The sequence below is a fragment of the Sander vitreus genome, chromosome 20 (genome assembly GCF_031162955.1).
Source record: "Sander vitreus isolate 19-12246 chromosome 20, sanVit1, whole genome shotgun sequence".
Taxonomy (NCBI): domain Eukaryota; kingdom Metazoa; phylum Chordata; class Actinopteri; order Perciformes; family Percidae; genus Sander; species Sander vitreus.
In genome coordinates, this window is record NC_135874.1 from 9,282,906 (window position 1) to 9,308,281 (window position 25,376).

General features: G+C 40.6%; 1 protein-coding gene across 2 annotated transcripts in view; it reads right to left on the reverse strand.

Annotated features, from left to right (window-relative positions):
• fndc3ba (fibronectin type III domain containing 3Ba) overlaps positions 1–25,376 on the reverse strand; it is a 107,175-nt gene that overhangs the window by 8,158 nt on the left and 73,641 nt on the right. For both annotated transcript variants that reach the window (XM_078276815.1, XM_078276814.1), the window contains exons 16-26: positions 24,507–24,642; positions 22,994–23,065; positions 20,454–20,572; positions 20,094–20,199; positions 19,238–19,410; positions 18,419–18,532; positions 17,869–18,018; positions 15,697–15,977; positions 10,396–10,620; positions 2,969–3,135; positions 1,184–1,311 (exon numbers count right to left, since the gene is read on the reverse strand). In XM_078276815.1, the coding sequence (XP_078132941.1) occupies positions 1,184–1,311; positions 2,969–3,135; positions 10,396–10,620; positions 15,697–15,977; positions 17,869–18,018; positions 18,419–18,532; positions 19,238–19,410; positions 20,094–20,199; positions 20,454–20,572; positions 22,994–23,065; positions 24,507–24,642 (1,671 nt within the window). The remainder of the gene's footprint in view (positions 1–1,183; positions 1,312–2,968; positions 3,136–10,395; positions 10,621–15,696; positions 15,978–17,868; positions 18,019–18,418; positions 18,533–19,237; positions 19,411–20,093; positions 20,200–20,453; positions 20,573–22,993; positions 23,066–24,506; positions 24,643–25,376) is intronic.

The following is a 25,376-nucleotide window of genomic DNA, read 5'->3' on the forward strand; positions in this document are numbered from 1 at the left end:
TCGTAATCCGATTTGAGGGTCTAAGGATAGAGGGTGTCGTTTCCTGTTTAGATTGTAAAGCCCCTTAAGGGAAATTTGCGATTTGTGATACATTGGGTTATATAAACAAAACTGACTTGACTAGAGGCTCCTACATGTGAGAGGAGCCAACACATTTTCTCAGGCAGCAGGTGGCCCGTAAGTGTGCGTGAATGTGTGTGTTTTTCACAAATGGTGCATTGATTTTTAGTCTTAGTCTTCACAAATTCCACTTTCTCTTATTCATGAATGAAATTGTCGAATCAAACAGTAGTGTATGCATGCACTCACTCACTGTTCTCCATTTACTGGAAAATAACTGTATAAGTCTTGTATGATTGTTTACAAAAATATTCCTATTGTGTTTTATAATCGTTTTTCTACAAAAAATGTTTGTTCCGTGCAAAAAAAAACGAAAGGACAATCACACAGAAGGATGCATACAAACTGAAAAGCAGCATCAGAGATTTGTATTGACAGCTGATGTGTGCACATAATGAAATGAGCAAATAAACATCACAAATATACACACAGCTGCAGTTTTGTCTGCTGGTGAGTTTCAGCAGTTCTTCCCTCCAACCGTTCAGTAATTCAATTACGTAGAGTAAAATGTCCCTGAAGATAAATGTCTTTTTGTCTGCAGTCTACTGGTTTTGCTCATCGCTCCAACTGCCAGCCACCCCATCCCATATTTCCAAGTGCAGCCAAAATCGTTTTTTTTCATTGTTTCTGTGATGTTATTTTCATTAAAAGCATTAAAAGTTCAACACCATTCAATAAATACTGTTTTCACTGCAGATTACCTTCAATTTCAGAAGGCTCTATTCATCAGTGCAGGGAAGACATAGTGTGTGTGAGCAAGGAGGTGTGTGTGTGTGTGTGTGTGTGTGTGTGTGTGTGTGTGTGTCATTCTTTAATATGCAAATTTGTGTCAAGGTGTATGGGTGGTTGAGTGCTCTGTAATGCCTTTCCCATCAATGCAAACTGAATGTTCCCACTCCTCGGGGAGATTAGAAAATATCCTCCCAGTAGTCGTACACACTTCCAAAACTTTATGAATGAACCAAATAATTGAAGCGAGGCTCTGGACTATACAGAGACACAGGAGCACTTAACACTATCCTCCACTGATCCGTGTGTGTGTTTGTGTGTGTGTGAGACAAACCTGTTTGTATTCTGACTCGCGTCCCACCAGCACCTGAAGCACGTAGCTCACAGGATCTCCTCTCATTGGTGCAATCGTCTCCCATGTGATCTCACACATGTTCCCCTCCAGCTGGTGCACTCTGGGAGCTGTTGGAAAAAAATGATTACAGTGGTTTCATAGTTAGAAGAGTAATACAATATAAAAACAATTATATGGACTTTGTACATTTGGGCCCACTAAAAATTAATTCAACCTCTCTCAAAAACAGAAGCACGGAAATAGACGAGGTGTATTCTCTCCTGAAATCAATACACCCTTTTATTTTTATCAAGAATGCATCCGAAAGGCCCTATAGCACTTATGTCTAACCAGCTATTATTAAATACTAACATCCATTTCCCTCCCAGAATCTAATTTTTCATATCAGCAGAATAGATTATTCCTGTGCAATAATTCATGTTTTTTTTAGTGGTGATGACTGTCTGACAAAGCAATAATATCCTTGGATGATAATGTCATTTTAAACTGGAAACAACAACAATAATCCAATTCTGACTGCATTAATTGCTGCGCGAAATACAGCATACAATTTACTCTAACTGGGGACATTTTCATTGATTTGTCTCAAATCGTCCTGCTCTTGTTTTTCTGATTGACAGCTGATGTGCAGAGAACCTTTCAGTCAGTGCACATGCACTGCTAACAGTTATATAGAAGCTGTTTGGACCCCTGAGGCTACTATTTGCCTGTTTATAGATACAGTATGTCAATGCTGTGCTGCACATTCACAGCCTCACGGTCATACCCATAATAGGTTCCAGTTATATTACCTGAGAGGATACTCTTGACTGTGATTATTGTAGGTATAATAAGCCACCGCCTCTCAGTTTACAGCAAAGACCACATACTGGAGGCAATAATCAAGCAAGGCAACGGTAAACATGTCATCTCTACCAGCCAAACAGAAACAAATGTACTGCCTTTTCTTTACCTGTAAGTGTATCACCTCTTTGGGGCCCTTCAGTGTCACTCGTAAAAGTTCAAACTTAGCCTAGTTATAACATAACTGAAGATTTATGCATTACTTAATCAAAATGGGGCTGTTCTTATGTAGCGATTAGTTGCTACTCAATTTTTACACCAAGTAACTGCCAGGTGTGACTATTGTGTGGCTACCTGAGCTAACGTTAGCTTGCTAATATATGTCCCCTTCAGTGTATAAAGAGGTAAAAATATATAATATGGTCGACACATCTGACCTCAAGATTTTAAATGAAATTTCACAAAAATAACACATAACATATCTTAAATTACTAAACGTTATGCTAATGTCACACTGAATGACCAAATAAGATAGGTTAGCATAATCTGATATTTCCCTCTCATTCCAAACTGCATTAATACAAACTATTTGTCCATGTATGCACTTATAAGCAAAACAAAATAGTACCTACATTTACAAAAGTAGTAGTAGCAGTTAAGCTTAATATATTGTATGCCCCCCGAAAAATGTTATGAAACAGCTTGTGATGTTATTGTAACTTCCTGTCTATATAGTTCAGTCTTTAGATTGGACGGCGCAACAGATGTTTCCTAGCAATCGATTAACACATTGCTCAAGTCGTCACTAGCTGAGACATGTATTATTATTTTTGTATTGTTTAAAACTAGCTTGTAAGAACAAAGAAAGGAATTCTACACACAAACTTAGCGCTGGATTTACAAACAGGTGGATCCTGGAGTGAGATCAGTCAGTGACATCAGCCATGCAACAAAACACACACTTTGCTTGGGTCAGCTTACCTTTGAGGGCAGGGGGTACAGACTTGGTGGTGCAGAAGGTGTGTGTGTCAGAGAAAGGACCCTCCCCAGCATCGCTGATGGCCTGTATTCTGAAGCTGTAGCTACTGGACTCAGTCAATCGCTGGACCTTGTAGGTGTGGCTGGGACCGCGGTAGATCGTCACAAACCTGGACAGAGGATATAATGAAGAGGAAGAAAAGAGACAATGAATCACAAATCCAAAGGGGAAATCTGTACATCAGGATAAGGGATGAAGGAGAGAAGAAGAGAGAGAGACTATGTGACGAACCTAGCAAAAAGGTAAAGTGAGTCAAAGATAAGGGAGAAGGTGAAGAGTGAGGTGAAGGTGAGAGAAAGGAGTCATTGTTCCATGAATAGATTAGAGGAAAGGAGCGATGGGGTGATAAAGAAAGTTTAAAAAAAAACTTGGATAGCGAGCAGTGAAGGATGAGGCATCGACACTTGGTTTGCACTTACTGTATCACCAAACTCCAGTTTTGGAGACTGACGTTTAGGATTGAAATTGACTGAAGGACTTTCAATGACTCGTCGCAGCAGGCATTAGCAGTTAACTATGCTTATTAACAGTTCTGGGTGCATGACACTGCTGGGCTAACCATACAGTTGATAAATAAATCACAGTTCTGTTGTTACTTCTAAATATTGGTCTATGTTTGATCACTAAAGGGTTCAGTCACCTTAAACTGCGTCAATATAGGTTTGGCATATGGTACCATGAGGGGGGGTTGTCTTGAGAAATAAGTAGTTGAGACCTTGAAAAGAAATAGAGATGCGGGTGGGAAGAGAGGCGAATGCATCCTGACAAAGATAGCAGTGATTTATGAGCACACAGGGCGAATACTGACAGGCCATAGTCACAAATGTAATAAAAATGAGCACCAAACAAGTTTCTGGCTGGCTAGATGGACATATTGAAGGACTGAAGGAGAGATGTTAAGTGAGTGAAGGGGCCAAGCGGGCAGAAATGGGGATTTGAGCTGAAAAATTGGGTTATTTATCTCCGTTATCAACTTTTCAGCACACTAAGGTAAAAAGTCTGAGCGGGGAAGGGTTATGGGAGAGAGGGAATAGAGGGAGAAAGACAAAGGTGATGGGGCAAGTTAGAAGATAGGAGGCAGTGATGGAGGAAGAAAGTCAGAAGAGGAGAAAATAAAGCGAGGTGACTGGTAATTACAAGAGCGGAGACGATGATGGAGGATCTGCTGTTAGAGGAAAGAGGAGAAAGAGAGAGAAGGTACGAGAGAGGTCATGGTCTAGTAGTAGGCTATAACTCTAGATGAGCTCTTTATGTGGCTGCACTACGGAGAAGTGATGTGTTTCTCTGGCTGATATACAATGTTGTTAATCCTTTGCCTCAGTGCCTCACAGACACCCAGCGCTGGTGGAATTAGTTCAGCGGTTGCATTGTAAAAGCTACCTGTATCCGAGTCTCTCCCTTTGTTTACTCTGTTGACTCTTAACAAGCACTTGGCATATATTAATGTTTTATAAATATCAACCTTTCCATTATCAGAAATCTCCATCATTAAAACAATTAACACTGAGCAGAGCATTAAACACACACACACACACACACACACACACACACACACACACACACACACTTAATGAGATTACCGCATTCTCAGTCCAGAGCCAAACAGCTGCCCAATTAACCACAAGAAGGAGCAGCGGAGGACAGGGAGGTTAGAAGCAGACAAGGATGTGTTATTGTTCGGATGGTTGCCATCCATTTTTTCTGTCCTTATTCACACACATGCCAATGTTGGAATTTTGTACTGATATCATGAGACAAGAATTGACTATTGAAGACTATTTATGTAATGTGCCTTTTGTGGTGTAACTGTGATGCTTGTGTTGTTTCAGATGCACACATCTCAAACCACTGCTTTGATTGTACCACTCCTTCATTTTTAAACATAACACCGTTTCCAGGAGCCTGCAATCATTCATCTCACACAGAAAAGCTAACATTTACTTTGGCATAACACTGTCAAACATCTTTATTTTCAAAAGCAAGTGGAGCCTCGAAAGCATTCCTGTATAAATTTTTTTTTGTGCAACTATTAAAAGAAGAACAACACTTTTAGCAATGCACAGAAAGCTAACTAATAACCTTATCCACTTAAGATTAATTAGTTACAGAAATTGCATATTATGACCAAAATAAATGTGTGCAATTGTTCTTAATAATGAAATCAATCGTCATCACATTTGCACAGGAATTGTATACATTTGTTGTTGTTCAGTTTCTATAATAGTAAACATATTTTTAAGCAATTATTGCCTGATATGGATGTATCATGCATGGCTACTTATTGATAAGGCTAGCATTAGAGGCCGAGAAGGAGAAACAGCTTGTTTTTAAAGTGGCTGAATTGTTTGCTGGCTGGCTGCGTGGAAAAACAGATGGGTGTACAAAAAAAATGACCGGATACAAGGATTAAGTGATAAGATGAAATGAGGAACATTAAGGGATGAATAAGCAAATGGTGGACTGAGTGACGCATGGGTAGATATGGATGGAAAAGATGGAAGAACTGAACTTAAGAAAGGCTGAAGGACAGGAAAGTGGACGAAAGGGTGACACTGGACAGACAGCAATGGACATATGGACGGGTAATTCATACAAACAGCAGCTTTACTCAAGCTTTGCCCCTCGTGCCTGGTCTTCCACCTGCATTCATCTTAAAAATACATTGTCAGAAGGTCTAAGCCTTCTTTGCACTGTGCTGCCTGTGTTTCCATGGTGCCATACATTCCCAATACCCCTGCTAGAAGGAATTTGAAAATCAAACAAATTCAGCTTTTAAAGGGCACCAACGTTGTGAGGACAAAAGGTGAATATAAAAAAGCCATGCGCGAGGGAGGACAGAACACGAGCAACAAGTCTGCATACGGGGAGATTAGAGTTGAAAATAACTGCAGGAAAGGGAGGAAAGTAAAGAAATGAGATTCAATATTGTGAACCTGAAAAAACAGCTTTGTTTATCATCTTACACACCCTCAAACAGGTGGCAGGGTGGATGGGAAAAAAACACAGAGGGTAAAAGATAAGGTGGGAGGGATGAAATGTATGAAAGAGGGGCGCAATATTCTCCAGAGGTCCTCCAGAGGTGAAGTCACCTTTCTAACAATAAAATGAGATGAATAAATATGAAGAAGACCGTCCAGAGACGAAGAGAGAGATACAGCAAGAGACAGGGTACAGCCAATGTCAAAACATAAATAGACAGTAATGCCATTTGGCTAAAAAATGACACTGATGGAATGTATTGGCAAAATCTAAAATCCTATTATTAAATTGCAGCTGGCTATTCAATATGTTTGTTTACAAAGCAATTTCAAGATTCAATATACTTATTTAATATACTCTTTTAAAAATGCCCTTCCAATCTCCCTCAATACATTATGATTAGCGATGAAGCATCTGGTTGTCATGGCGATTTCATCAATGATTAAAAACTTTCAACTAATTCATTCAAATATGAGTTTAATGAGAGCACAAAGGGGGAATATGAGCCCTTTAAACCAGCTCAATCCATTCACACACACACACACACACACACAGACACACACACACACACACACACACACACACACACACACTCATGCAGCTGCTAATACTCTTAAACACGTCACAATCACCAGTAGCTTCAGGTGATTTAATCTTTAGCAAAGGCAATTAAGTTGAATCAGTGAGTGAATTGAGTTTATGGACATGGTCATGGAGGAAATGATAGCGATGAAGAGGAGAGAGTGAAATTTGTGTATTTGGGCTGTGTGGAGATGCTATTATTATTTTCTGTATCTTTCATACCAACCAAATGATCTGCAGTTCTGTCTGAATAAATCTGGAACTGTTGTCTAACCAAATGCTAAAAATCCAAAGTCTTCTTGCCTCATTCCCTGCCACTGCTATCCTTGAATATATAAAATCCATGCTTTTACAACTAAATATTTAAAATCAATATAATAACAGTTGGCATTTTAAAACTGTATTAAAAAGCAACTCATATGTTACGTAACCATAAACAGCATACACGAGTAGGAAGTCTGGGAATATTGAATATGAACTGAAAAAAAGAATAGTAATCAAATAGTTTCATAATATGATACCTAAACTATTTCTAACCCCATTCAAATTTTAATTTATGAACTTTTGCAATATTGAATAATAATGTATTTCATTTTACCGCTATTGTTTTAATTCATTTGCATATTCTGGTAGAGAATAAATTAAGGAATAGCAAACACTTCCTTGATAGGAAGAGAGATCATGCCATGGAGTAACTGGCTAGTTACTAGCGGCCTACTCAAAATGTTCCATGTATTATTTTGTGAGGAGTGTACAGAAATGTGGAAAAAATATCATCCCCGCTGAAAGGACAGTGAGCTTAAATTTCGCTCCTACTTAAATCAACCACTCCTAAAAGTCTACTATCAGAGTGCAGGGAGGGACATGTAGACTGGAAGAAGAAGTACAGTATAACTGGTGGGACTAATGATAAAGACTAAATAACTAAGACTAAAGACTTGGACCAAACAAAAAGATACCTCGGAACACAAACAAACCCTGTGAGTGGCTTTTGTCATTGAATTCCTATTGTTGTCAGTGTTGTACATTTGATCTAGAACACAGAAAACATTTTAAAGTTCAGAACGAAATTTGACATGAATGCAAAAAGGAATGATTCTGACTGGATGGATAACATGTTGTTGTTGTTTCCACAAGGATAAAGAAAAGGAGTGGTATTGAAAAGTGGACTGATTGTGAATAAATGCAGATTGTCAATGTCTATTTTAACCTGTGTATGTGTAGGCTTATTAAAAATAACATGCTCGAAAATTCATATAATCCGAGGAAAGAATGGGAAAATCAGAAAAGCAAATGTTTCAATTTACAGCCAATGCGAGGATGATTCTAAAAAAAATACCTTCTGATTCAAATATGGTACATACAGATATATGCAACACACACACACACACACACACACACACACACACACACACACACACACACACACACACACACACACAAGCATACTGCCATACTAATCACTGTGCCAACTAGAAAATGGTAAATAAAACTCTCTAAACTGTGAAAGCTGTTTTAATTTGGCTGGCAGGGAGTGTGCCTACGTGCATGCCTCTGTGTTTGTGTTTGTGTGTGTGTGTGTGTGTGTGTGTGTGTGTGTGTGTGTGTGTCTCGGAGAGGTTAACAGATCGCAGGTCCCCATCTGTTGCCTGCTGCACTCTGGATCATTCCAGGGGTGCCAAGGTACCTGGGTGCCAACTTGATGCCAGCCAAGCCTTAATTCAAACACTGATGGCCAGCCAACCAGAATGGTAGAGGGCTCGACAGAGGGAGACAGGGAGCGAGACAATCTGACAGGTGGGCAGATAAAAGTGCCTTTTCACGGCTTTTCAGTTTAGTCATTTTCTTTGTTCATCCTTTACTTATTCCCACTCTTTGCCATTTCTGCTTGGATGTATAAAAAACTCTGCCCTCCTTCCAATTATGTGTTTCACTCCCTGTCAGCAATCATGTTTTGCTCCTTCCCCTCCTCAGTCTTCTAATTCTCCGTCTCCCTGTTTCTCTCTTTGTCACACCTGTCTGACCAGTCAGTTAAATAGAGGGTTGATTGTTAGAGGCTGTATCCCCGCTGGCTCCAGATGCCCTCAACGTGACAACTCGCTGGTACATCTGGTTACTCCACACACTCACACACTCTCACACACTCTCACACTCTCACACACTCTCACACTCTCACACTCTCACACTCTCACACTCACACACTCACACACACTCACACACACACTTCTAACAAGGCATTAATCCACACAAACTCCGCCATCTTCTCTCAAGCTGCTCATGTTCTGTCTATCTTGTGTTAGTGTGTAGTATTGACCTTCTGGGTCCTGATTTGCTGTATTGACTAGCTGTGGGTTAAAAAGTCTGAACCTGAGAGGTTTAGAGAGCAATTTCTCACGCAGTTTTAATCCCCGGTTGTAGCTGAGACTCCGTATATGATAGTTACTAATCTTGTCTTCTCTCTACAGAAGTGTGTATAGCGTTAATGATCAAAACCGTCTACAAACCCAAGAAAAAAATGTGAGTTGGGGCCAAGCATTTTGATAAAGAAGAAGCACCTTAAAACCTAGGTGTCTAATCCACAGACACAAAACCTGAGTAGGCATTGGCATGTTTGTTCTGCTTTAACCAGGGTTTGAACTCACAACCTCAGACATCAAGCGAGTCATGATCTTGATGAGATAACTGCCAAAGTGAGTGACCATAGATGGCTTCACACTTCACACTATGACTGAGGCAATCACCGGGGTTGCTTGTAAACAGATTTCAAACTAGTGTCAAATATTCAGTTATCAAGACAAAATTCGGAGAATGTGTGTACTTCATCTAAACAACACATTGTAATTAACTTTTTACAAAGATTGATCGCTCCATAAGGGACAAAACTAATGTTTAAAGATGCTCTATTCCCATTGACTGCAATAGCCTACATGAGGACAGCATTCAAAATATTAACAAAAATTCTGTTGTTGAGATAAAATTCTGAAATTTACCACACTACTTCTACCATGAGATTAAAATGTTGGCATTTATTTTCATAACCATTAGTAGTTGTTTGCAGTACAATTTAATGTAAGACATGTTGATGCACTGCGGGCTCAATTTTTGATAATTCAACAATCTGGCTGGATCGTTTGTGGAGAACAGTCCGAAGATGCAGAGGAGCAACGTTGGTGTAATTTGAGCAAAAACTGTGGGAGGAGTAGTGTTTAATTAGTTTTACACTTTTTGAGGAAAACAGAGTATTTATAAGTCCAGCAAGGCTGAAGCATATGAACATTTCTGCTCAATTGGGCCTACATTTTGGTAAAGAATATTGCTTTCAACCATACCACTCAGCGCTAATGGAAGTACGGCTTGTTCACCCATGTTGTAAATTGTATCACAAACTGTCGGGCAAGCAGCATAAAGAAGGCACTTCATCATCCACTATGCAGTGGTTTGTGTATGCCTAGTGTTAGTATACGCTTAGTGTATACTATGAAGTATGGCTGTAGGGTATATAGGAGCTGCTGTGAATGACTTCAAATCATACAACAAAGCATATACAATGATTGTTTAGTGTGAACAAAATGTGTTCTTATTGTCTTCCTTAAATGTAATCTTTAATTATGAGTTTTTATTGTGATGTGTAAATAAGTATGTTTTGACTTTTTATCTGTTCTTTACCCTGTACATGTGGTCTGGAATAAAATAAGACGGACTCCTTCTCAGTATATACCACGAGGTATAGATTAGTGTGTGTGTGTGTGTGTGTGTGTGTGTGTGTGTGTGTGTGTGCGTGTATGTGCGTGCGTGCGTGCGTGCGTACCTGTGGTTCTTGTCCTCCATCTGTAGTGTGTAGACCATGTCATCGGCGAGCAGGGCACGGGTGTGCGTGTTGCTGGCATTTTCGCCCCACTTCAGTTTCAGGCTCTGAGGGCCAGCCGCTGAACATTCGAGGGGGGGCGGGGCTGGAGGGAGGGGGCGTGTCCTCACCAGTAGGTGTGGACTTAAGGGACTAGAGCCGATGGCATTCACCGCCTGGATGTGTACACTGCAAGAGAGGGAGAGGCAGATTACAATTTGATCGTGCCAGGTGAAAACCCCTACGATAAAATGTCTTTTTACATGTATGATCAGACACTACTTGATATTTTTGGGAAAATGCCTTTAAAACTTGTGTTACAGCAACACGTTTGTGTGCAGGGATCAAGTGCACAAGACAAAAGAACATGTACATAAACGCTGGGTATATACACTACATACTACGTAACCTTGTGTGTTCTTAGCGTGTTGGCAGACCTATTTATCTAATGGTGGAGTCATTTTCAGTGAAGAGGCTCATCTGGCGTATTAGCTTTGACCCTGGTTCCCTTCGGCCATTACTATCCTCCCATTAGAAACAAATGTACTCTCCAGGATGAGACATGAATATGTCTGGATTCGTTGGCCCACTTTTTTTCCTTCATCTAGAGCATAGTAGTATGCATTAAAAACAATTACTGCTGCACAGTGTTTTACAAGATTTACTGTTTGAAAAGAACTTTTCAGGCTACAGCTGGTTCTGTGCAATATGATTTAATGAGTGTGCCGATACAAACATTCATGGCTCCCTAAAGACGAGCGTTTCTGCCAGCTGCGCAACAAACACCAAGTTGAGACAGAACTGCACTTTCTTCCTAAGAGAATGCACAAAACTCCAGCCAGTCCGAACCAAATATTTCCCCAAATTGGAACACCAACATCCCGAATCTGACCAAATGACCAACATAAACAAAATACCAATGCTGTTGGGAGAGCACACAGAGAGCTGCAGCGTAGCACCTCCCACAATTTGAGGAACAGTGAGTCACTACCCACTTGAATGGAAAATTAAATTATATCTATGTGTTCATAATAAAACATTGACTATCAAATAACATTTTCTCCAAAACGGCACCAGTTTACAGAACCTTCTCTTCAAACAAATTTAAAAATACGAATAAAATCCAATTGAACATTTTTTTTAGTATATCCCACACGTTTTACTTCACCAAAAGAAAACGTGTGTATGTAGGCCTATTATAGAGGGTCAACTTTGTATCTATCTAAAACTATGCATTAAGTTATACCAAACTATTTACAAATCAGTATATATTTACAAGAATGTAAATGTGTGTGTGTATTATATATTAACTCCCACTCCTGCAGCAAATGGTGTCCTCCTGCCTGCACCACACCTACTGACTGCGCACAGCGCAAGAGGAGAGGGAGAGCCCCAGCGCTATTTGCAGAAAAGCCAGTCACTGTGATTACTGAGCAGCATGCATGGGAATGAAAGGATATATATATATATATATATATTTTTTTTTTTTTTTTTTTCTCGCTTTTTCCCTGATGATCTGAAAAAACGTTAAATCTAGCAGGACAGTTGCCAAGTTGGCAGGACTGTATGTTGCTGTGACAACAGTCAGTGTGTGATTAAGGTAGTTGTTCCAAATGTTTTTAAGGTGGTTCCCCCACAGCTTATTTTGGACTTGCAGGTGTTGCAAATTGTGAGCTTTATGTGTTTTTCACTAACGCTTAAGAAGTTCCACAAGGATGACATGATGTGTGTGTGTGTGTGTGTGTGTGTGTGTGTGTGTGTGTGTGTGTGTGTGTGTGTGTGTGTGTGACTGTACTGTGTGCCGCAGCTGCCTCTGTGTGCGCGATGTGCATGTTGTGTGTGTGGCTGTGATGTTCCCGTCTGTGCTGCCGTGTGCGCAATGTAAAACAATCGTGTGTATATTTGACCGACAAAAAAACCCCGATAATATGAGACTGATAGGCTGGTCACCGGTCATGGCTGATCATCTGACAACGATGGTTTTGACCGGTGGCCGATCAACCGGTGCATCTCCAATAACAAATATTAACAAACACGTGCACGCACACAAGGACATACAGATCTACTGCTAGTTAAAAAGCACTTTCAGAAATTGATTTCTTTCAAACTCCACTGCTGCCTTTCTTCTTCCCCTCCCTTTTACATCCTTTTTCTGTCAATGTCTAATCAGCTGATTAGCATCCATATCAGAGGCCCTCAGCTAGTGAGCATCTACTGTCTGACATTCAATTGCTGATTCCCTGCAACTGTAACCTTTCATTATAATTCATGCAGCTGTGTGAGGACCAATGATAAAGGGCATCCGTCCGCAGGGTAATTAAGCATATAGATAAAAGATGATGGCGGATAGAGAAGAAGGAAGAGGATGAGAGATGAAGGATCCTAGCTTTTGATGATGAGGGATTACATTTAGTTATGTAGAGATTTACATATCAAAGTTCAGTTCAATAGCTGCGGCATTGTGTTTTATCGTGACATGAAGAAAACTGAAGGAAAAGATGAACAAAAGGTAGCACATCAGTGGCCGCTGCACAACCACAAGGCTTGGGGTAACCATGTCTCCTGCTGAGCAAAACACTTACCTCCCTAACTAGTCACTCATCGTATGCTCAAGTTAATGACAGATAGCCAAATGACTAAAATGTAAATTAAACATCTATTTTGCAAGTGGGAAACAAGATGCATAATTGCACCTTCCTGCAAATACAAATACTTTTATTTGAATGACAAACATGCAACGTCTCATTTAATTAAAATTTACATTTTGTGGTTTTGTTGTCCGTTCAAGGATGAACTTTTAGCACTGCAGCTTCAGTGAATCTGTATTTTGTGATGTGTGACGGTGTGGCAATTATCCTCTTAAGGTGTCTCTCCAGACTTAAATACCTTTTAACATAAGTAATGGACTGTGACAGGATTGAGTGAAGATGCATAAGGAGTGCTGTGAAACCTTGAATTTGAAAAAAAGGCCATTACTGAAAAACAAACTCTGCTGCCAATTATTTATTTTTTTTAAACTAAAGACGTTCCACACAACCTTTGGGGATTGAAGGTTATTGAGGCGTTCAATGAAAACACAAAATGTAATTAGAAAATACATTATTTAGGTGGTGTATGTGGTTTAGGTGTACTATTACTACTTTTTTTAAACATATAAAATGTAAATTACATTTTTTCTCTTGAACATACAACTATTATTACTAAGGACAATTCTCCTCGGCATGGACAGACGAGAGGAAAAACACCTTAAGTCTAAACAATATTTATCAACAATAACACAACCTGCGCTAAAGACCACACCGCCCCACTCCGACAGAGCAAACAACATTTACTGCCGTCCTTCCCAAAGCTATTCATGGTAATGCAATATGAATAATATTATTTGAAGTGCCCCACTGCTGTAAAAAACAACCAGAATTACCGTCATTGTCACACAAAAAAAAAAAAAAACTCCCACAGGGAGACTCTCATGCACACACACACCCACCCACGTACACAAACGCACACATGCACCGTGTTCTGCCTCAGTGGCAGCCATTACGCAAGAGAGCAGAGTGACATTGGGACAAAAACAACCTCTGAATGAAAACAATGGAGTGTGATCACTGTGCCTCTTCATATGTCACATGCTTACTCCCTCCCTTCTTGATTCAAAGAACTCACTACACACACACACACACACACACACACACACACACACACACACACACACACACTCCAGTAATCACAAAATCGCTTATAGAAGCACAACAGCATTTGGTGATTCAGATTACTAATTCGTTGTTTACTGTTGCTTGAGTATAAAAAGGTCTGACATCACTGCTCATGCAAACATCATACAGGCTATCCCTATCTAGTATACATAGCTAGCTAGTACTTATAGTACTACAACTGATACCTCCTGTGTACCTGTGCTTTAAAATTCATGTATTACACTGTAGGGAACAAGATACAAAGCAAACAAACTTGCACTGTAGCCTACATGTCATGACTCCTGGGTAGACAGCACGTAGTTAGTGGTAATGAAGAGTAGGAACCACATCAGCATGTGCAAGTGTTATTTGCAGGTGTGTTTACAAGCTGTTTTTTTTGGAAGGGGGGGGGGGCTTTTCCCCCCTTTATTTCAGAGTGACAGTGGATAGACAAGAAAGGTGGGAGAGAGATGGGGGATGACACGCAGCAAAGGGCTGCAGGTCGGATTCAAACCTGGGCCGCTGCAAAGGCCTCAGCCTACATGGGCCGCACGCTCTTACTTACTTACAAGCTGTTTAATGGTGAATGTTTGTTTGGTCGCTCGTTCAAGCTGCAGGACAAGATTTTTGAATTTTTTTCCAATAAACACTTTTTTTATATATTGTTTAAAATGGTCTTTACACCACGACAGCAATAAATAACTTATGGGCTCTGAAAAAGGAGTGGAACGAACCAATGAAATGCCATCTTGCCCCGCTGCACGTACGTACTCAATCCCTCCCGTGTACGAGCCTGAGCTCAAAGCGCTTCGTCGCTGAATTGCTAACAGTAGTTATGTTTGATTTAAACATTCGGTATGAAAATATTAGGCGTTTGCTTACTGGTGACTTACTTACACAGACTTAAAGTAAAATTGCGGTCTTTTCTCCGCTCTGCTCTGAAGCAGCGACGCAGCGGTGCTGGTGCACGTCTGTGTGTGGGTCGGAGCCCCGAGGGCAGGGGGAGGGGTTAGACGAAGCCCCTAGGAGATGCTACTTTCAAATCCTGCTAGCTTTTCAACATTACCAACCCCAAGCCTTTAATAATGCTATATATTTCAGTTAGACTTTAAGAATGTGAAAGGGTCATAGTGATGAACCCACAGAGAATTACACATCACACTTTCCCTTGATCACTACAGAGCGTTTCAGCAGCTTTCAAATCAGGTTTTTGGTTCTACAGCCAGCAACTTTACTGTTTTTGTTCAGACGCTGCAGGCAGCCGTTTTAAACAAAAAAGCTCTAGAAACCGACTGCGCACTACTTGTTAATGTGGGTTTATTATTCAATATTTCATACTGGTTTAGGAAGGAACTATGTTTCAGATGCTCTGATATCTGATGTTAATGGACATTTGACCATCAATCAATGTCTGAGGTAGTATAGTTGGATTTTATTTGTAGCTCATGAAAGTCAAAATGTGTACCCATGATTTGGGGATCATCAACAATATAAATCACACTTTATATCCAATAAAACATCAGTTTAAATGCTCCTCACTTCAGCCCTGCTGTCTACTAATTTATGCCAGTACCTGTATTCGCTGTCTGGCTGCAGGCCTGTGACAAGGTGACTTGTCCCGGATTCCACAGTGATAGATTGGTCGTCCAGGGTGATGACGTAGGAGGTAATCTCCGCCCCGTTGCTGTTCGGCTCGTCCCACCTCAGGAGGAGGCAGGTAGACGGGGAGTGGCCTGACTCTGAGGAGGTCGGGAGGTCCAGGAGGGTGAGGGAGGAGACTGGGTCGGGATTTGTCGCCGGGGTCCGGAAACTCACCTGCTCGCTGTAAGGACCAGCACCTGCCTGATTCACTGCCTGAGTTGGACACAAAAACACAGAGAGGGTAAGAGATGAAGGAGATGAGGGAAGGGATAGTGGGATTTGAGGGCGGAAAAGTTGTGAAGAAAGGGTTGACAAGAAAAGCATGATTGGAAAGACAAAGACTAAGACAGATAGATGAAGGTTAAAAGCAGGTTGAAAAGAGAAGAAGACAAAGGTGACATGAATTGGCAGGAGAAAAAGTGACACCGAGCAAGCCAATGTAAAATAGAGGAGAGGAACAGACATGAAGAATGGAACAAGAAGAGAAAACCAGCAGAGGGGATGAATTCAAATTAGTTGTGAAAGAACATTTGTCTATTCCTTCTGTTGTGTAACACATTTATATTCACCTCAAGTAGCCTCTATCAAATGCCCTCTGATTGCTTTTGAGTTGTAATAGTCTACTGCATTGCCTCAGACAAACTCAGCGAGGAGAAAACCCGGACAAAATATAGCAGCTTTTTAAAAATACACGTGCTAGATTTTGAATGCTTGAACTAAAATAAAAAGAATTAACAAATGTTGAAATTGTCCTCTGAATTTTTCTTTTAATTTGCAAGCATGTGCACTTTGAGGCTGTTAAAAGTAACAAGCAAGACAAAACAAGCTGTCTGTGAGGAGCGATGGATTTATTATGAAATAATGTAATATACGGTAATTCTAAGAACAGGAGGACCACATTTTCTGTATAAAACTAAACTGAAGCCACTTTCCAAAAACAGCACAGCAACATTATTGTGAGTGCAGATCAAGGAGTAGAAGGCATGATTTGCAGTCTACAATGTGTGCTTAAAGCAAAGTATTGACTTACTACTCTATCGTGGCAGTAAATTATCTGCATACTTTGAAGAAAAAGTTATATTTCAGTAGTATTTCTGATTTATCTTCACGTGTCAAATATGCTTTGGCGAGGCTTGAAAAACCTTTTTCTTTTATTGACCTTATCATTGTGTGTCTGGCTATTTCCAGTGTTCTCATTAAACAAATGTTTGTCAAGCTATGAAGAATTAACAATATTACAGTAGGTGAACCTAGGACGTAAGGCGTCACAGAGAGTTCAACCAGCCAGCCTCTTGCGTGGTTTGTTCTTGTAGTCCCCTTAAGAGGCACATCTATCATAGTATGAATACATGAACACACATGAACACACAGAAATACACAAAGACAAATCATGTACACACGCAAACGCATTGATTAGGACATTAGGATGAACTTGGCGCTGTCCTCTAAACTATTATTGAGCCCATAAAGAAGTAACCCATAAACCATGCCGTTAGATTAGATTCATAGCTTCAGAAGGTACAGAGCAGGAAGTGAAAGAGAGAGACAGAGAGAGAGAGAGAGAGAGAGAGAGAGAGAGAGAGAGAGAGAGAGAGAGAGAGAGAGAGAGAGTGTGTGTTAAAAAAGTACAAACACTTTTTTTATACATTGTTTAAAATGGTCTTTACACCCTGACAGCAATAAATAACTTATGGGCTCTGAAAAAGGACTGAAAAAGATCCGTCAACTGTAGCTGCTGTAATCCTGTAAAAAACACCCACCAATCACAGCCTGTGTATGTTAAAAAAGTACACAGAGATTATTTATTCACCAGATTAAGCAAATAGAATCAATTATCATCAACCTTTCACTGGCCTCTGTCAGTTTGTGTGTGTTTCTTGCTTTTGTGGCTCCCTTGGATGACATTTGTTGGTGTCCTGACTGAGTCTCTGTCATGCTTGTGTTCATGTGCATGTTTGTGCATGTGTATGTGTTTCTGTATAGTTTATGTGCTTTCTTATTTTCTGCGCAGGAATGCAGCTGCATCTGTGTTTGGGTGTGAATAAGTGCATGTGTATTTAATACCTATAGGTAGGTTTGGAGTGTATGTTTGTGTGTGTGTTACCTGTAGCCTGCAGCAGAAATCGGTGGCTGGTGTCAGGTCAGACAGTTCACACTGTGTGGCAGCTCCACAGTAGATGAGCTCCATGGGTTCGTCTTCCCTCGCCCACTCCAAACGATACTCGGAGATATCAGTACCCGAACCCTCAGGACTCTGCAACACACAGACAGACACACACTCAGCTCAGGGAAACCAATGGGAACTTGGAATTAAAACATGCTGCCATATCAGGAAATATAATGCCACATTAAAGTAGGCTTAAGGGAAATGAGGGATATACTACTAGATTCAATTTTAGATACAACACCAAATATTTCTTTTAATTTGGATACCAGTCTCCTAGGTCTCTTGTACACAAGAGGTAGACACATTTAAAGCAGCAGCTTTTTAGGTCAGTAGAAACAGAAAAAGGGAGGTTGAGCCTCTTTAGACAGCTTTAAGAAATGTGGTCTCTCTCCCTCTCCCTCTCCCTCTCTCTTATGCTTTATTTGCTCATAAAACAAGTGTTTCCTTTGATAAGTACAAGAGCGTATCTGTGTTTTTTTTATCTCACCTCCCAGTTGAGCATTACGCAGGTGTTACTGGTGAGAGTGATGAGTGGCGCCCCGCACTGGCCAGGAGGGCCCGCTGCAGTCGTCACCTCTGTTGGCTCGGAGTACGCTCCGAACTGAAAGAGAGAAGGAGACACCACACTCACGATGAGACATGTGTTTGACCTAACACAAGTGGAAGAGACGGCACAAATCACACTGGGTTGCCAATTTCTGTGTGTACATGTGACTGCTGTTTCTTTTTGTGTGTCCTCTGCATGTGTGCGATGATTTTTTTTAAGCGTGTACTGCCTGTTTGTGCCAGCATTCGATTAGCCAGTCTGAGTGCTAGTTCACTCTCGAGTGTGTGGATGATCAAACCAAGCAGATGTACGCTGTGGAACACTTATGCATCCAAACTCGGCTGCGGTTAGTCTGTCTGGTACACTCTGACCTAATAGATACCGGCCCTTTGTACCTGTTGTGTTTATGTGTGTCTGTGAGCCTGGCTACAATAAAAAAAAAAACATTTTAATTTAAATGGAGTTGGAGTTTTTTCATATTTGGATCATATTAAGAGGTTCCGCAGTTTATGTACTCGATGTGCTGAGTAGACTTAATGGCCTTAAGAGCCATTAAATACAGAATTGCATGCTTGTAAAGTGGAAAAATTAGAAAAATAAATACTTTTATACATTTTGAAAATGTTGTTCCAAGTTCCCTGTTTCATCAGGGAAGTGTTTTTTTTTTAATGTTTTTTATGATCTTGCCTGGCAAATTACTAGTTGATGGGTTTTCTTTTTCATTCGTACTCCTGCTGCGTGTGCATCTGAATTTCTTACCCCAGCCTCGTTGGCAGCCCGCAGTTGGAAGCTGTATGTGGCACCAGGCAGCAGACTACCAACAGTGCATTGCAGCTCCGACCCATGGTAGACCTCTGCTGGCTTGGTGTCCCCCTCACTCATCTCCAGACTGAACACACACTCCTTACATACTCCCTCGGAGACAGGGGGTTCTACAGGGAGGGAGGGAGGGAGAGAGAGAGAGAGAGAGAGAGAGAGAGAGAGAGAGTTAAAACCGTGTGTAATAGAAAGACACAACATATATGACGATATGATGTCTTTTATGCATAAACTTTAAAAGCTTTGCTCAATATTATGTTTAGTTTCAGACGTCATGTGTTTACAGATCAGTTCACCAGGTGCATGTCTCAATCCCCTCTTTCTTCTACCAGTTGCCTTACTCTGGTTGCACTATGGTGAAAGTAATAAATGAGGGAGACAGGGGGAAAACCCTCCAATACATTATGTCTGACCTTCAACTTGAGTCAGTAATTGCAGCAGCGCTGCCTGAATTTGAGCTCATTAGGACTGAGGCCAGCTGGATTAAATTGGTTAAACAAGAACTTCCTCAGCATTTCAGGCTGGGAGACTTTTGCCTGCCAACAGATAACAGTACTAATCTGCAATAATGGGTAGACATTAGGGGAGTTAAGTCAGATGTGAGGCTAGGTTAGGCATTTCATAGGCTAAATTAGGGCTCAATTAGGCCGAAACATGGTTGACTAAGGTTTCATTAGAGTTGGCCGGGGAAATGTATAAAGCAGCCAGAAGGTGCTTTAGCCTCCTTACATAAAACTATTCAAATACATTGTGGTAAATAAAACTAAACACAGTGTACGTGTATGTGTGCACTTACCCCATTCTAACTGCACTTCCTTGTGTTTGGCTTTACCCACAATCCTTGGCGGCTGGCAGGGCCCTGGTGGAACACTTAGTGTACGGACCGGAACACTAACAGTGCACTTCAGGAGGACAGGAAATCACAACAAAAGAGAAGGAACTGCAGTTATAGATCAGTTTGAATAATTACTGGCAAAAATCTTAATTATACTTGGGTACATTGTTGATAATCTATGTGCAGATTTCCCCCCCGTTTTACTACATGCGCAACACTGATGCATCACTGCTGCCAAACTCCTAACTCATTCGTAAAAAATTAAAGGTTACCACTCTGAAGTTTTGCATGTGAGAGTGTGTGTGTGTGTTTGTATCTTACCGGGCTGTGTCCTCCCGTGGTGATGCTACACACACGTAGGCGGTAGAAGATCCCAGGTGTGAGGCGCTCACACACACATTCTGTTGCTGGACCACTGTATGCTACCTCCCACTGGCTCGCTGCACACACACGCACACACAAAACAACCGGATTAAGCAACCCATACAACATACATGAGCATAAGTGCATGTCAGAATCTCCTGCTGTTTCGCATCTACACTGCAGTCGACCTAATTATTTTTCTGGAAACAGATCCCCTTGACCTAATAACTGCACACCACTTTGGGGTTGTTTTTTTGGTTCTGTTGATGGATTGTGTGGTACTGTGAAACTTATTATTTCACCTGTAAAGCAGCACTTGTGTTTTGCAAATATAAATCCTGTTTATACCACAGCACAGAAAGCAGTTTTACAGCAGAAGGAGCATATATTGGGATTATGTATTGCATACACCTGAGTTATTTACATACTCTGACTACAGCTACTTACTTCTTCACGTTTCAAAAATGCTTTGGCGAGGCTTGAAAAACTTTTTTTTTTATATACCTTATCATTGTGTAAGTGTCTGGCTATTTCCAGTGTTCTCATTAAACAAATGTATGTCAAGCTATGAAGAATTAACAATGTTACAGTAGGTGAACCTGCACTGGTTCATACTGGTACAGGACATAAAGAGTCACAGAGAGTTCAACCAGCCAGCCTCTTGCGTGGTTTGTTCTTGTAGTCCTCTTAAGAGGCACATCTATCATAGTATTACATACATGAACACGCAGAAATACACAAAGACAAATCATGTACACACACACACACACACACACACACACACACACACACACACACACACACACACACACACACACACGCATTGATTAGGACGACCTTGGCGCTGTTCTCTAAACTATTATTGAGCCCATAAAGAAGTAACCCATAAACCATGCTGTTATTAGATTCATAGCTTCAGAAGGTACAGAGGGGGCCAATAAAGCAAACTGAAATTAAAATTGAAAAAAATTGAGAGAGAAAGTGGGGGTTAAAAAAATACACAGAGAAAAAGAGCACTTATTTATGCACCAGATTAAGTCAGAATGCAAATAGAATCAATTATCATCAACCTTTCACTGGCCTCTGTCAGTTTGTGTGTTTCTTGCTTTTGAGGCTCCCTTGGCTTGGCTCTGTCTACAGCTAAAAGTGGTGTTCAAGTGAACACTTAAGCGCTGCACATAAAAAAAGACAGTGTTCACTGACTGCTTAGAGTTTACCCAAACAACTGTTTCAGAGCAGTGAAGCTACCCACACAAAAACACATGTAATACTGTAATGAATTCCAGCAACCACAATGAGATGAGCCAGGACCATCCTGAGAGTTCACCGCTGGTGCAACTTAGTGAGAGGTAAAAGGTGAAAGGGGCACAGAAAAAAGGAGGAAATGGAGACAATACAGGGTTTTTCCTGACTCAGCATGGGCCTTGGGGAGGGGGGGGACTACGCACAACAGCAAGCATGATCAGTACGCGTACAGGAAAGGCAAAGACTCTGCTACCCCATTTGACAGAAATCTATGCATTTTCCTGTTATTTCTGACAATTTCATAACCAAAAATGTATATATTTTTTATTCTCAATTGTTATCATTTTGGTGCTAGTGATTTTCCTTCAGGGCTGGCTAAAACCTCTTTGGGGGGCGCCAAAAATACCTCGAGCCCTCAATATACAGATCAGAGAACAGGGGAAAATGGGCAAAGAAAATTGTTATAATATGCAAGGTATCTCTGATGTTTGAAGGCCCTCAAAAACCTATTTGTCACGGTCATGGTATCCTACATGAACAAACAATATTCCATCAAGGCAAGAACAGTTTTAGTGATATCACATCATATATTTCTGTATTTTGTGTTTTGTCTGTGCTCTCTTCACTGGTTTAAAGTTGAGTAGCAGTTGGAAACAGGTTATGCAATGTACTCCCTTGCACAGATCAGGAACCCCAGAATCAAAATCTGATGGAATTGGTGGGTTGTTAGGTCACTGTCAATCGAATCTGATCAAATCACACCCACACAGTCCTGATGAAGCAAATTACACCCAAAACCAATTACATCAATCCACTGGACATGGGGTTCAATATGTGCTGCTGTTGATCCTCTTTCATTACCAATGAAAGAAGACATACGAGCTTTTGACGTTTCATTCTTCTGTTCTTTCATATTCAACACTGGTCTTCAAGAAACAACGTACTCCTCTTTCTTTGATGTGACTGAATGAATACAGAGAACATTTGCTTCCTGGGGTGCAGATCAGCAGAAATCTGAAAAATGCTGTGTGCTAAATTGCTGCCAACAAAGACTGAATTATGGCCGCTGCTATTCTTAGGAGGGTAAGTGAGAGAAATGGATGCATAGAGAGAACCAGCACAGGGGAGTGATGACGGTTTGGTACATTTTGAGCTTTCTTTTATAAGATGGTGGACTGAAAAAGCACTCAAATCAGCTGAATGTGCGGCTGGATGGATGGACGGAAGCACAGGCAGATAGATATAAGTCGTACCTTCAGAGCATCCCTCTGAGATCTCTAGCAGGTACGTAAGAGCTTCTGAGCCACCGTTGTCCTGGGGAGGATCTGTTAGAGGAATAGATGGGGTCATTTTAGTTTGGGTTATTATCACACATAAAAATTATGAGCTGGGGAACAACTCATACGTGTAAAAAAAACATCTCACATTTCCAGCATGACCTTTATGGCTTCAGGAAAAGGTGTAAAATGGCCTAGTATCAGCACAAATTCTTCACAAAAAATAATATAACACACATTCATAGGTCATCCGTTGAGACTTTTTATGACATTTAGCATCCCCATCCATCCTAAAGACATTGTACAATAACTCATAAAGCTGTGGTAGTTTTACTTTCATAATTTTGATAATTCTCTCAGAGCACAGTTATACAACTCCTGCCAATTGTTTCAAGGGTACTGGTAAGAAATTGTTCTAGTTTCTTTTATTTCTGTATTAATCTGTATAAAGATGTTTTCAGAGAAATTTTGTGGTGGTAACAATAAAACAATACACAATTGGGGATGATTTATTCTGAGATTATAGGTGAATCAGCACTGCTGGAAACAACCTACTTGACTGTGCCTCTGCTTATACTTATTGTATCAACACACATTACATAATGGACTGTGGTGCAGCTCTATCACTTTAAAATGGTTGAGCTATAGCTGGTGTAAAAACCACACTACTTATGCGCAATAATGTTTTTTTGTTTAGCATTCTAAAATGTTTTGTGTTTATAGCTTTTTAAGTCAAATCAATATCTGAACGGTGATCGAGAGATGCAGCATGATCTGTGCCATTTTACAACATTTGAAAAAGGGCAGGCTGCTCTGACTCCCGCAGCACTGACGCGTGACAGATGGATGATAGCACACATGATGGCTTTTTATGGCCGCTACTTCAGTTTCATGATAACACCCCAGAGGCAAAAGTTTGTCATTGATTTTCTATTTTCCATCAATACTTGTGTTCTGCTATATGCTCTGCTAGATTTGATTTTTTTTCCAAGTTGAGTTTGTTTGAGCAACTATCACCTCTCCATTTTGAACATTTTCTAATATATTTTCTAGAATAGTACTACACTGACTGTCCTTGAATGGATACCAGAACATGTTCAAACCTTTTCCATTATGCCAAAGACAAATTCAGATAATTGTGAAGCCTTGGCTTTTCTTGTTTTGTCAACTAATGGACTAAAAATAGTATCTCAGCAATCGACCAAACAAATGTTGGTTAAAACTATTAGAACGAGTCCAAGATTGGAAAAAAAACATATTAATTTAAATGCATCTGTATGTTAGAGGGTGGGTAATGTATGATCATTTAAATTTGAATTTAAACTTCACGTTTGGTGGTTGTGTTAGTACAATTCCCTGTGACTGTGTGCATTTCCACTTGCATCTTGTAAGTGTTACAGAATGTGCAACCATTGGGTTTTAAGAATATTGCCCATCTCTGTGTCGGTGTAAGGTAAATGTGCATACATGTGTGGGTCTGTATCTTTACCCCATGTGATGGTAAATCCGTAGGGCGTTACTGCGGTGACACAGGGTGTAGATGGAGGGCCTGGTTTGTCTGGATTGGTGGTGCACACCAGCACTTCACTGGGACTGCTCTTTCCCTCCATGTTTGATGCTATGAGCTGCAGGGACGGGAACGGACAACATGGATGGTTAAAGGAGGAACAATGTAAGGTGAACAAAAGAAAATGGAAAGAGAGAAGAGGAAAGCAAAGAGGGCAGAAGGGCAGTATACATAGAAAATATGGTATGGTAAGGGAGAGAAATGGAGGAAAGAATAGGGTAAAAGAAGAAACTAAATGAGTAAAGATGGAGTGTAAGACAAAAAAGAGGCACAGTGAGAAATGGAATCTATCAAGAAGTAAAGGAACTGTCCTGATCGATAGGAGCCATTACTCTCTACTCCACCTGTGGTTATCATGGCTCCTCTGCCTTCATTTCTCTTCAGTTTACTCCCTCCATTACCCCATTCCATGGAAAATCAATCTGCTTTGTTTCCAGATGTTCACACCAGATGAACATCACAAAGAACACAGAGGTCCTTTTGTGTGTGAGCATGTATGTTTGTGTCAGCCGCCTCAACTGACAGTGCGAGTGAGGACAGCGTGCATGTGTGTGTGTGTGTTTGTATGTGTGTGTGTAAGTCCAGGTAAGGTGTATGAGATGATTGCACCATAATACATTGTTGACAACAAGACACAGAGTTCCCGCAAACTCACTTCGCCTACATAGATCTACTGTGAGTAACATTTGTGTCACAATGTCCTCACATTATGAATAGCTATCACAGCTTTTATTTGAGCTGGTGTTCTCTACTTTCTAATTGGCTTGTGAATTGCCTTCTTTCACAACAGGT